This window comes from Ambystoma mexicanum, chromosome 12, assembly GCF_040938575.1.
Source record: "Ambystoma mexicanum isolate Mex_15411 chromosome 12, UKY_AmexF1_1, whole genome shotgun sequence".
In the NCBI taxonomy this organism is placed as follows: Eukaryota; Metazoa; Chordata; class Amphibia; order Caudata; family Ambystomatidae; genus Ambystoma; species Ambystoma mexicanum.
Window position 1 is genome coordinate 873,318,375 of NC_090936.1, and position 14,401 is coordinate 873,332,775.

The 14,401-nt window shown below is 42.6% G+C and overlaps 1 protein-coding gene across 1 annotated transcript in view; it reads left to right on the forward strand.

The window, feature by feature from the left end:
- LOC138514086 (sodium-coupled monocarboxylate transporter 1-like) overlaps positions 1-14,401 on the forward strand; it is a 606,141-nt gene that overhangs the window by 83,240 nt on the left and 508,500 nt on the right. Inside the window, exon 2 of the mRNA XM_069629351.1 lies at positions 4,211-4,276. Within this exon, the coding sequence (XP_069485452.1) occupies positions 4,211-4,276 (66 nt within the window). The remainder of the gene's footprint in view (positions 1-4,210; positions 4,277-14,401) is intronic.

A 14,401-nucleotide genomic window follows, 5' to 3' on the forward strand; every position in this document is an offset into this window, starting at 1 on the left:
ATTGCTAGGGCTAGATGAAGGGACTACGTTCCCTTGTTTTAACAGGGATGCTATCACTGGAACTATCCCCCTTTGGCTTCTGGTTGTAAAGGATACTGGAGAATATGTGGCAGTATCTGAAACTGGTCTAACATGATCTTAATGGGTTAAGTATTGCTAATACAGCCTACTTCAATATTGTGCAGTGACCACAGGGATTTGGTAACTGCACTAAACAAATCTTGCAAATCTGTGTATTACCTGTTATCTGGTTCCTGCTCATGATAAAATTGGAGAACATACACAGTGGCTAGTACCTCCTCATTGTTTCTACTGGTAACATTCAGTAACACTTCATCCATGGTACAATAAATTGCAAAGTTTAACTTCCACAACAAGTCTCTCCCTAACAGGTTAATGAGTGCTGAAGGGCTAAGAAGGAAAGCATGTTTCAGTGATCTTTCCTAGAGTGATGGTTAAAGGTTCAGAAACGGGATGTGGAGCTGGAGTGTTGGAAATGCATATTGCCTTTACTGTTTCAGAGGACAAAGGGTTGTCCTGAAACCAGACCTTATGTGTGACTAATTGGCTCCTATATCAACTAAAAAAGAAATGACTTCGCAACTTCACATTGCATATACAGCCACACTGGATTTTTGGGTATCAAAGGGTATATAATGAGTTCTTCGCTCAAGATATCTCATTAGTGTTCTTCTTTTTGGTGGGTCTGTTCTGTTTGGTTCTGTCTGTTGTGTTTGGTTTCGCATTTCAGTATTTTAGAGTTGGACGTTCCCCAACCCTAAAATATCGAAATGTCCAAGAAGGGTGGAGGAGTTTTGCACCAAGGTCTGTATGGACACCCACTCTTCCAGTGCCCTGTCTGCTGAAAATAACTACAGGCCATAGGATCTACATATTCCACAATTTGTCACAGTTGATTCCTTGTGGGTGCTCCTCTTCCCCTCTTCCTCCAAAACCATACCTAAGTCATCCCATACCCAATGATGGCTCTTTTCCCCACTGGTTCTGCAACTGTAGTGTCATGAGCTTATTTCAATATTCTTTTACTCTATTCTTGGCATGCTACACAGTGACTGGACACCTTCGGCAGTTCCAATAAAGGTTTTTTTCTTTCAACCTGCACACATTGTTTTTAACTGGGCCTAAAGCATGAGTTGCAGACCGGAAACAAAAGAAGTAGCTATTGCTTGTTGGGCAGTTCCATCATGTTGCATGATGCCTGAATTCTGTGAAAACACCACCTTCAGTAGGTCTAAGTAATCATCCGGGGATTCTCCCTTATTCTGCCAACAATTACGTATCTTGTCCCAATCTGTCTTTATGGGGCACACCGTATGGATGGAAGCTAAGATCCTATTCTGAGCCAGTTCTAATGCATCTCCTGGCCTGGTATTGTCAGCAGACCATTGTCTTATCTTTGCAGGCAATATTATACTCATCAACTAATTCTTGTAAGCCCAGGAAGGATTATAACATTTGGAGCTCTTCAATAAAATGCTGAGGCTACCCACCTGGATGTTAGGAAAGTCTTTGGTCACATTTTTCAAGTCACCTGATGTCCATCGATCAAGGACTATTACAAAATGGTCACTGTCCGCGTTACCTCCCATCCCTCCAGGTACCTGTCTAGAGGGTACTTGGAAAATGATACTGTCCCATCCATAGTGTTTGCCACCTCCATTCAAGGATGTAGCGAAAGAGGAAGCAATAGGTATCTGTGAAAACCTAGGGATCGTGGCCTCACCCGAAAACAGGGTCAGAGGATTGCAAGCACTCATGGTGGGTTGACAAACCGTTGGCACCAGAGGTGGCTGAGGCAGTGGATCTAGAGTTGGGGCAACCACCAAAGGTGGGGTGGATGGAATGATAGCCTGCATCCCTTGAAAGCTGGTTGATGTACATTAGTGAAAAAGGCAATGACATTCTCTGCAGTATCTTCATCCTGTTTCTCATGTATAATCTGCAGGCAGGGTAAAGTGAAACTCTGACTGTTCAGCACCACCCCCGATTCCTTAAGTGTTTAATTTAATTTTAAATCTCAACAAAAGACAAACAAACTGGACCTTGAATGAGACCCCAATCCAGGGCACCCCTCCTGTTCTCCCTGTCTCCTGGAATGGAAATATTGGGAAAAGAAAGCAAATCTTTCAGAAAGAGTCTTTACTGAACCCTTCTTGGTTCACCAGCTTTTGCAAAATAAAATTGTAATCAAATGATGTTTGATCACAGCTTCTCTCCAGTTTAATTAGTTAAAACCAAACCAAATTTCATTAATTCATTTTGTCATTTATATAGCGCTTTTCACCATAATTATGGTGCAAACGTGCTGTCGGTTGAACTGCCTCCGAGGGACTGGTCTCCAAAATATTGGAGACAATTTGGGAAGTGCTAGTATGCATTTGGTCCTGGTAAATGGCCCAGAGTGGAACTTTTATGTCTGCACTTAGATGCAAACACGTCCCCTTAGGGCATTTTCGTCATTGGCTCTGCAAAGTTCAAGAAGGAGGTCTAAAATGCTGGCATCATTTCTTTCACACTTCCCCTTTGCACTGCAGTGCAAATTGAGTAAACAACACCGGCCATTTAGACATGGCAGGCAGCATTTACAATGGATTGATATGGAAGCCACCTGCCTTTTGCTGTTGTAAAAGCTGTCAGATTACATTGGAATTCATAGCATTTATACCAGCATTAAAACGTCACAGTGTCACAAACGTTGGTATATTTCTATGGTGGAGAGGATGGGGTGGCGGAAACATACATTCTTGTCTGCGCCCTCTCTCCACCATCAAATTAATGAAAACATAGCAAGGTGTAATATACATGGGTACACGTGTTAGTCATGCATTTTACACATGCATGTTATGCTATGCCATAATGAAAATGCACTTCATTGTTATTAAAACACACCTGCTGCAGGCATATAATGTTCACGTTCACTCATATATGAAAATATCATTGCAAAACATGTATGAAATACTGCAAAACTATCTTTTATCTACTTGCCCAGGAACACATCCAATTCCGAAAAAGAATAATGGACCAAATACTAACAAGTTTCATTGTGCATGTTCAAGTCCGCATAGTGATGTGGCTGTGCACATGATTAAAAATAGGGATTTTTGCAAATTTGATGAAGGATCTTGTATTATTATTTTTCTGAAAATGTTTCTGTTATTAACACAATTTTAAAACATCGGGAAATGTTAGTCCCTGCAAGACCAGTAGCCATACATATTCCACAAAAGGTAGGGACACCTCTGGAGCAAACAGTTGATGACCTGTGCAGGCTGGCTCCTTGCTTACACATTGTTTGAAGGGCATCTCTGCAACCATGTTGTGAGAAGGACCTGATTTACAAGTTGTAACTTACAAATATGTAAGTTAAATCTAATCCACAAATGACTGATTCATGCAAGAATTCATTTGGTATTGGGGAATTTGTGTTTTAAAGTAAGTTGTGTACAGTTGAATAAGTTGTGGCTGGTCAAACCTTCTACAAGACCTTACAAATTAGCATTTCTGGGGTGTGCTAGGGTCCTATTATCTGAAGGGTAGCTTTCCTGTATTGATATTGCGTCAAAGTTGTCTTAGAACATTCATCAACTGATCATTAAGGTGTAGGTCGTAAAGGTTATTAAAAGTGCACGTAAATGTGGGGCATATGTGGAGTAAGAATGGTAATTTTAAACATGTTTTTCTAAAAATGTGTTTCTGCTCCAACATGGAGAAAGTTACGTCAGAGCAAGCTACTCCATGCCAGACTACAAACAATGGAGGGAACAGGGCCTTTTATGGAATATGGTGTGATTTACATGGACTTTCAGGTAGCATTTTACACATGATCCCTTTGTAAAGTGTGGTCATCGATGTACATTATGCCCAGATGTAGCAATAACTCATCATTGTCATAAAATGTGAACAACATTATTTGTGTACTAATTGGCCCCATTATAAGCAAGTTCAAAAACTTTCTGTTTACCTTTTGGTTGCTGTTTGCTTACATAATTTAAAATGTAATATTTCTACTGAATTTCCATCATGGTTTGCTTCTGGTTTTTAATCAGTAATCAAAGCATCATTTAAAATGTTGCAAATACATTATAGCAATAAGTAATATTTCTCAATTTTACTTCTTGCATTTTTCAATATGATTAACCTTTATAGATTCTCTGACGTTTTATAGCATTATCTCTTTTTTATTTTACAGTATTTAGAACTTCGATTTAATCGCTGGGTTCGCCTCATAGGGACGCTAATTTTCATCATTGAAATGGTAAGTAAAACATGAGTAAAACACCTTTTCTTATTTTACATTTTGCAGCTTTTCCAGTTTTACATACAAAAATAATACATTCTGTTACTTTTTCCAGCAACATCTATATAAATAAAATGCTTAGGTATGTTTCCGTACTCAGCTAATGCAATTTTTCAGTGTTAGGTTGCCCTCTGTGTCCAAATGACAAGGTGTACTCACTTCAAGAACAGCTATCATTTCAACAAGCAGAATGAGCAAGGTTCTACGCAGCCCCCTTCACCTTCCACTATCACAAACATTCAGAATAATTTCAAGTTCATTCTTTCCACCCCCACTTCTCTTCACAGAGGGCGTGGCGGTTCCAGTGTCAATGAACAGTTAATTACCGGCTCAATGTTTCAGTTTCTACAGAGCCAAACGCTGTAGGATGAAATGCCTCCTCACGAGCTAAAACTGAAAATAGGTGATGTAATAATGCTACTACACAATCTTATGCCATCACTGGGATTTTGCAATGGAACAAGGTCGACAATTACGCATCTACAAAGACACATCATAAGAAGGGGGGACAGAAGTGACACCACGAATTACCGACTGATAATGAGCTTTAAGATATGCTGGAACAGCGTTTGTTATACCGGGAACAGTTAGTGTTTTTAAATTGTAAATTACATTTAGGTACATGCTAAGGGGGCAAGGTTACCATGTTTAAGAGCCCTTTGTACATGTTTCAACCTAACTTCTAAAGGAAGCTACAAAAGAAATCATTACAAAAGTTCAATAATTTGTTATCATTAATGCTCATGCATTTTTTCTCTTATTATAATCAAATCATTTAGCTAGAGAAACATCCTTACCATTCAGACTTGGTATACTTTCATACTGATTTAAATTATTTTGTACCATTCCTATTGAAGGAAATGTATTTGTCATATATTTTGAGGTGCTCATTATCTACTTTCTAAAAATTAAGTAACCTACAATGGATCAAATATGGTACATTTCTTTAATAAATTAATTTATTTATTTGTATTTATTTGTACATGGCGCCGAGAAGCCGGCAGGCATCAGGGTGCCAGAACATCAACACAAGAAGACAAAAGAAGACGGGACAAGGACCAGAGGGTCTAAATCAGGTCACAGATAAAGTTACTTGAAGAAAAAGGTTTTTTAACTCTCGTTGGAACCACATTAGGTTTTTTTGTTCTTGTCTCAATGCCAGAGGGAGGGAGTTCCAAAGCTTGTCTGAAAGGACCTGGAAGGATTTTCCCAGTCCATTGGTCCACTTGAAGCTTGGATTGGTAATCAGCACTTGATCAGTCGAGCGCAGAATTCGTCTAGGCTAATTAAGGGGCAACATTTTTTAAGTTAGAATGGCAGCATCCTATGTAAGCATCTGTGAATGAGCACCACTGTCTTGAAGTGAACCTGTGCGTGCACCAGGAGCCTGTGTAGGTATTGCCGACTGCTAGAGAAATGTTGATGTCTAGATTTAGTTTGGATGATGCGGACGGCGTTGTTCTGTGTAACTTTTTTTGTAGCCATTTTTTATTAGGTCCTATCAATAGAGCATTACAGTAATCAATCCCCCATAGTGTTTGGCTCATGCAATAGATGTACAGTTGGGCTCAGAGAGGAATGGGCAAATTCCTCCAATCCTCTCTAGGTAAGACAGAACACCCTTTCAGTGCTTTCTTTTTCCAAGAAAAGAAAGGCTTGGAGAAAATCCTGCAGTGGATCCAATCTCACACTGCTCAAGAAGCTCTGTGCTACAAACAGACAACTGATCAACATTGCAAAGGCCACCTACTACCACAACAGTATAGCCAAGGCCAACAATGTAAGCAGAGCCCTTTTCAAAGCCATCAAGCATTGCATCACCCTCTATCTAATCCAGACATACCACACTGTATCAATAAATCCACTGCCATAAACTCTTTCTTCATCAACAAGATCAGCATCATCCACCAATGCATAGATACCAACGCCACAGCTGACAGCACACTACACATCCCATCTCACAAACCACAACTTCCTGGACAACTTTAAAGACACTTAGTATAGAAGACTTCACTGCCACCCTAGCATCCCTCAAGGCCACTTTGTAGGCTGACAACATCCTCCCTGCATCTGTGCTCAAGACCCTTCCAACTGAAGTGCTCCTCCCTTACCTGACAATCATCAACTTTTCCATAACTCAAGCAACCTTCCCCTCAATCCTCAAGACTGGGAAAATCTGCCTGCTTTTGAAGAAACCAACACTGGATCGTGACTACATCCACAACTACAACCCCATCACCATCTTCCATTCCTAAGTAAGATTCTTGAGAAAGCAATAGCCACGCAACTCCTCCAACATATCGTAGCCAAAAACCTCCTACAGTCCTACTAACCTGCTTTCTTATCTAGATACAGCACAGAAAATCCTACAACCAAGTTTATTGACAATGCTCTTAAGAACCGTTGAGCATGGCTATACTTGCCTCCTGGTTCTATTTGTCCTCTCAGCAGCATTCAACACAGAGGACCACCAGACACTCACCAATGTTTTTCATCACTTCATAGGGATCAACAAGATCATCCTCAGTTAGTTCAAATCCTACCTTGCTAACTGCCACCAGTTTTTCCAAACATATTCCTCCAGCTCACCAACTCTACACATCACTTGTGGAGTCCTGCAAGAGTCCATACACTCCCCAATGATATTCATTCTTTACACAGAACTACTCAGATCCCTCCTAGCTCCACACCACATTCCACAACCACCAATACACAGATGACATGCAGCTCTACTTCAAGATATTCTCCATCAAAGACATCCACAGGCTCAAGGCATGCCTCACATTAATCCAGTCCTGGATATCCAGTGCTTACCTGAAGCTCTACCCCAACAAAACTGAATCACTACTGCTGACCAACAACACCAAGCAACCTAACATCCACAGCTGTTTCTCTGCTATGATTCTTGAGGGCTTCTCAGCTGGACACCTTCTCCAATTCCTTTGGGTTCGACATCAACAGACACCACTCCTTCAAACAGCACATAGCAAAGACACAAACGGCTTGGTACCGACTTCCTCTCCTGCAGATAATCAAGCATTTCATCCCAGAATATAACTTCAGATCTTGACTCTCTCCCACCTGGATGGTGGCAGTGCATGTGTCCTCCATTTTGCACCATGACTCATCAAATGACTCCACAAATTCAACCACATCCTCATCGTAATGCACTTGCCCTCCCACCCTGCAAGCATGTATCATCTTCAAATCCTGCTGCATCATCTACAAGGCTGTCGACCTGAGGTCTCCAAGCTACCACACTGAGGAACTCAGAACCTTAGGGGGCCTATGATCCACCAGAAGTACAGATATGTGCAGACATTAAATCTACAGTGGCATGAAGGAAAGAACCAGGGGACAGCCCTTGTCTGTCTACACCCCAGACTCTAGAACCTCCTCACCACCAGCACAAACCTTTCCCCATCGCTTCTACATTTCAGGTAGGAGCTCAAGAGCCTCCTCTCCAAGGAATGACTCATCCCTAACACCTAGGTCCACTCCCAATCCACCCTCCATTATCCTCCCCGGGTTACATGTAGATCCCTTGCTGACAAATTGCCCACTCTCCCCTCCCCCATCGTTAGCTCTGCAGCTGCCTTATATCTCTGTTTTCCTCACCTTGTCCTGCCTATTAGGATTGCTAAAGTGCTCTATTGCTTCCTGAAATTCAGCCCACATACAATAAATACCATATAAAATAATAATAATAATAATAATAATAATTCATTAAAACTTCAGTGTTAATTAAACCTCTTAGCACAGAGGTATTTTGTGTCACACATCTGTCCCCTCAGTGCATACTTCGAGTATTATTTCTTTTTACAGTGAATGTGTGAACTATCGGAATCCCTAAATGGAAGAACACCCTTTCCCTGTGTGTGTGGAGTGCCTATCCCTAGGTAGGAGGTGGTGGACCGCCTATCTAATAGGGAAAGAAAAAGGAGAGCTGTCCCTATATCTACAAGGTGCGATCCTCAAGTATGTTTCTTGGTGGACAACAGATAAAATGGCTAAGCAGTGCATATTTTCATTCTGTAAAGATTTCATGATGGAACTGTTTCCGCAGAGGATACATGTCCCGTATTTTGTTTATTGACCTTCCAGGAAGTGTGTCAACAGTATTTATATAGATCTAATGAAAGATTTGTTGGTCATCCCAAAATCATCTAAAATCAAGTCTAAAACTATTTTTTCATTTGATTGTGAAGACAGTCTTCAGGCAATCCTCTATGGACTACACAAGTTTTCATTCAGGGTATGGGAAAGGTATTGATTGGCCGAAAAAGTGTCTTTACTTTTTCTTTTTCTCTTGGGGGCAGATTGGCACCCTATTGTTGACAGTTGTTTTATTTTATTCTCGGCAATCAATCATAAGTTTCCAAGTAACCCCAGTACTTAGGATCAAAAGTAATTGTAAAGTAGTTGTTAGGATCAAAAGTAATTGGTAAAAGGAGAAAAGCTGTTCTCCACTTCAGAGGTGTTGGTTCTATTGCGTATCCCGTATCTTCTTCAGGGGTATCACCCATCCAGGTGGTCGACCGGTTTCAATGACTTTCTCTCGTTCGTCATCTTCATCCGGACCGTTAATTTGCAACGTCTGTTTAGATCATCTTCTCTATATGATATGGCAGTGATTACCACAACCACCAAAGGAGAATATTAGGACATATTTTGGCTTGTGTCCAATTGAGTTATATTGCTGTTATGTATGCTGTTTTGCATGAGTTCAAATAATTACTAGTTCTTTGGGATATCTGCTTTTTTCATTTACATCGTCTTCTGTTGAGGGCACACCCACCAAGGAACATTGACAGTTGTATATGCATATTGCAGTTACTTAATTACAGCTACCACAACAAATTCATAATATGGTAGTGGAGCGTTACCTTAAACCCAGACGTCCATAGTTTATGTCTGGGTGGTGTTGATTGATGAGATCCTGGTCTCTGTTTGTTGTGTGAGATCCCCGATGTGTTGGTCAGTGGCCAGATCCCCTAAGCAGAGGGATTGGAATTAGCCTTTTGTGATTTTTTATGTTTATTGACATCTCATGCTTCATTGGCAATTACAGGTGGGGCACTATGTGTCGCCATGCTGTTTGTAGTGGTCCCTACGACCGCTGTGGCCAGCATGGTGGTGCCAGATGTGCTCCGCCCATATATTCATTTCAACTTTTCATCCTAACAGTGCCAGATTTCAGGGCAATTCTCAATGTCGCTTTTATCTAGCGCTCAGGTGGGTTTCGCTTTTGCCATAACCCCGCCTTCTCGTGTTTGTTTTCTTGTTGTCTTGTGGATAGGTTCTAAACTAAAGATGTGAACACTGTCCTAATTCTTTTGCCCTGTGTGTATGCAGGCATATTCTGATGTCTCACGGTGGGAGGTGAGTGTTAGGATGTGTCACTCTGCGCTAGATGTGTGTACGAAGCTTTCCGCTTCTTCTCCATCTGGATCATAAGGTTGCTTCAATGTCTGTGTTCGTAACACAGGGCTTAATCTGGTCGCATGTGTTATCACGCATATTGAATACTTATTGAATTGCAGTGACATGTCCATTTAAGGGGGATTCTGTCATTTCGCCTAGTTTGCTGCTTTTCTAAGTGTGACATTCTATGATTGCCGGGCGCATATGTAATCGGGTGCACTAAATGATTTTGATCTATTACAATATCTTGTGTAGTCAGATGCATTTCTGTCTTACTGTAAGTATGGGAAGTCCGCACTCCAAGGCGCTGCATACTCATTTGCGCTGTTGTGCGTCAGCAAAGCTGTTGCTAGGTGATGTAATGTCTATTTATGCAGGCTGTCTTCTGTTTTGATTGCATATTTTCCATCAGCCATCTTTGAATGAGCACGAACAATCACAAGAAGATATTTTGTGTATGATGCTTGTTATTCACAATCTGCCAGTGGTAAATTACATTTAGGGAAGAAATTGGTTTATTTGTAACTTAGGTATTTTCACACAAATTGTTGTAATTATGTATTGCAGTCCTCACTTCAGAAAATATGTGCTGTGCATAGGTGCTGAATACATTGGTCTGGTGTGTATCTAAACCCATATCAGGGGCTACTGTCTGCTTTACATCACAATGTTGTCACTAGGCACCAGTTCAGTTAGTATGTATTGGTAAACACAGAGACTGGCCCAATGTGTTTTGTTGTGGCAGATGTAATGTGGGTTTTGCACATTTATTTCATGAGTGCTAGTTCGTGCCACTGGATTTCTTGATTTAGGCCATTCTGGACTGTGTTATGTCAACATATCCAATGTTGTTCACGTTTAAGCAATAGTTCTGCAAAATTGCCTCCTCTTCGTGGTGGTCTTATTTTTTCTAGTATTGTCCATTTGAACTGCTCTTGGATATGTCCATGGGTTTGGAAATGGGTCACCAGAGGGGCTGTGAGTCTGTTTTTTCTAATGCAGGACTTATGTTCGATAAGTCTTTTCCTCATTACTCTTACTGTCATGACCACGTATCGTAGCTCACAAGGGAATGTAATTAAATAGACAACTCCTTTGCTCTTACAATTTATGAAATTTCTTTTTTCCCATGAGATTTTCAATCCTATGTCGATGCTTGTGCTTCAAGTGGTTTATGCACACATTGCAAATCCTCCTCATGGGGTATGGCCCATGGCTCTGTTTGTCCCCCAGATAGTCCCTTCTGGGGTCTTCATGTCAATTTCCTTCATAGTATGTAGCAACCAGTCTCTTATGCTCTGTCTCCTTTTGATTGCAAAGGATGGCAGGCAAGGTTGCATGCACCTGTATTCAGGATTGGCCACAGTTTCCTTATTTCTTTCTTCAGGGAGTTAAAGAGTGGAAAATAACTCAGAACTGCTGTTATGGCTGCTCGGTCTCCAGACTTGGGATGTTGTTTTAGGGTAACTTCTCTGGGTATTTTTTTCGCTCGTCTGTAGGTGTCATTGATGATTTTCTTTGGATAGCCCCTCGTTCTTAGTTGTCTTTTGAGGGCTCCTGCTTGTGTGTTATAATCCTGAGTTAGTGTGCACATCCTGCGATACCGCAGAAACTGGCTGAATGAATGGTTGTCTCTTAGTGCCCTTGAATGGTAGCTGTTTTACTGTAAAAGGGAATGCCTGTCTGTGTCTTTTTTATATATTTTGTAGCTTAGTCTTTCATCTTGTACCATGATATGTAGGTCCTGGAAATGTGTTTCTGTTTTGCTACTGTCAATACTGAGTTTCAAATGCGTGTTACAGTTATTAAGCCATGTGGTAGGTTTGTCTGCTGAGCCTTAGGAGATAAGGAGCACATCATCAATGTATCTCTTCCATTTAATTATTGTGCATGGTATGGATTTGTTCTGGCGTAGATGTGCTCTGTTTTAAAGTACTCGACATAGAGGTTTACCAGACACAGGGCAAATGTGGCCCCCATTGCTGCTCCTGAAACTTGTTGGAAGAAAGTGCCTTCGCATAAGAAGTAATTTCTGGTCAGGGCAATTTCTGCCAGGTGCGTGATGAAACCAGCATGGCCATTGGAAAGGCTTTGGTCATTGTTCAGGCATCGTCTAACCATTTCTACTGTTTCGGTTTGTGGGATATTTGTATATAAAGCCTCTATGTCCATGGTGACAAGCCATTGGTTCTTGCTGTCAAATTGTAACGTGGAGAGTAGGTTTAGGATGGCCGTGGAGTCCTTCACATAAGATGTCATTTTCAGTATTTCGTCCCTTAAAAAACAGTCTACATATTGGGACATGGGTTCCAATCTTGAATTAATCCCAGAAACTATTGGCCATCTGTCATGATGCCTACCTCTAAGGAGCCAGGCCGGGCCCAGCAACCCCAGAGGCAGACATCATTTTCCCCAGGGAAGTCTCAGCGGGCCCAAGTTGGGGCCCTTTGGACTCAGTCCTGGCGCCTTAGGCGCCAGGTTCATAGCGGACCCCAGTCCTGGCGCCTTAGGCGCCAGGCTCATAGAAGAGGATATGTGTTTAAGTGCTTGGGTGCACACTTACCTGATGCAGACCTTGCTGCTTCATCCAGGCCCTCTTGAGGCCTGAATGGGACTACTTAACCTGTAGGACTACTTCACCACCCGGGTGTGGTCGGGGAAGGATACATACCTGATTGGTGGAAGGATACATACCAGGAACTTCTTCCAAGGCTATTTAAACCCCACCCGAACAGCCACACATGCTTCGCGTTGTTCTGCACCTAGCAGCTGGACGCTCACCGTGTCAGCTCCTGCATCCTGACTTCAGCCACGCCTGCCAGCACCCTGGAACACCTGCAAGGGGAGAAAGGAAGAGAATAGGAGAAGAAAAGCCCTTACCTGCTAAATCTGCATCCCGGAGTCATTTCTCCAACGGCCCTGAAAAGGAAGACATCATTTTAAAGGCATTTCGTTTCGATCGCTGCAGCGCTGCACTTTACTCACCTTTGCAAGGCGCTTCCATCTTCAGCAGCGATCTTCCGGATTCAGCTACGCCCCGGCGCCTAGAGGAAAAAAGACAAGAACAAAGGTGAGAGGAGAAAAGGAATAAGGAAAGCTCAGTTTCCTTTTAAGTCTTACCTGTTGGATTATTCCCACTGCATTTCGGGTCCTGCCGCTTCCTGGCATCTCCGGACCCCGGCCCCTATGGGGAAAAAAGACAAAGACATTGAATGAGCGAATGCAAAGACATTACCTGAGCGCTCATCCAGAACTGTTTCACTTCGGGTCGGTGCCATATCTCCGGCACTCCGAACCCCGGCCCCTAAGGGGAAAAAGACATAAGCATTAGCGCTTGCTGCAATTAGACAACGAACATTATTATTAAGCTTGAACTTTTGAACAGAACTTTTACAGCGCCTTACCTGAACAGTCAAGCTTACCTGAACTCCCATCAATCCTCAATCCAGTGAAGTAACTGGGTTTCAACGAGCCCCTGCATCAGAAGCAGGATGGAGAGCTCATCCTTCCAAACCCTAAGGTGAGGCTTCACGGGGAATCGTGGAGGAGGTATCGTGGAGGGTTGGAAGGGAGTGGGAGGCTTGAGCATTGTTCCACAGTTGGTAATACTCCCTTTTCACGCACAGGAGGGTATCCAACGAGCCAGGGAAGCCAGAATAGAGGGGCCCTTCCTGTCCATCTTCAGAGTTCTGCACCTTCGACGCCGCGCCTCCGTGGGAACCAGGTGAGCGTTACAGAACGCGAAGCCTTACCACAATTTCCCACCTGGGCGCTATGGAGACTTCCGAGACAGATCAGCTGGCCCATCTTTTAGGGGAATTACGGGCAGAAGTGCACTCAGCCCGCCAGGAGACTAATGCTCTCAGAAGGGAACTAATCCTATCCAAGGAAAGAACTGATGATCTGGCCAAAAGGTTATTGCAGGGCCAGGCAGAGCACACTCCTTTACCTGTTTCCGGAGATATTTCTACAACAATGGGTTCGAATAACCCGGTACAAATCAATCTACCTGGACACATGCCTTTGGCCCCGCCGGAACGTTTTGCGGGGGATCCCAAGAAATATGCCGTTTTTATGAACCAATGCCGTTTACACTTTTTATGCAGGCCCGGGGCCTTCCCCAACGACCAGACCAAAGTAGCCTTTGTACTATCTTACCTCAGTGGCTGTGCTGCCGATTGGTCTATTCCATTGGTAAATCAGGATGATCCCATTCTCCGGGATTTCCAGGGCTTCCAGGCCAGCATGGAAAGATTGTTCGCTCGACACTCGCAGGGACAGGCCCTTGACAACGAACTGCTATCCTTACGACAAGGTAATCAGGATCTTTTGTCCTATATCGCCACCTTTAATAGACTAGTTGTGGAAACCGGATGGCCTGAAAATAAAAGGATCACATTGTTTCATCGAGGCCTGCGTGGAGAGCTTAAAGATGTTATAGCTCAGATAGTAGATCCACCCCAGGCCTGCGCAGACTACATAGACTTAGTGGTTCAACTTGATCACAGACTTCAAAATAGAAAAGCAGATCGGCTCAAGTATGAAACCAGAGTACCTATCAAGACCCACGTTAACTCCAAGAGTACTGACGTTTCCGAACCTATGCAAATTGGCAGTGTTAAAGGACCATTAACGCAGAAGGAACGAGAGAGAAGGCGA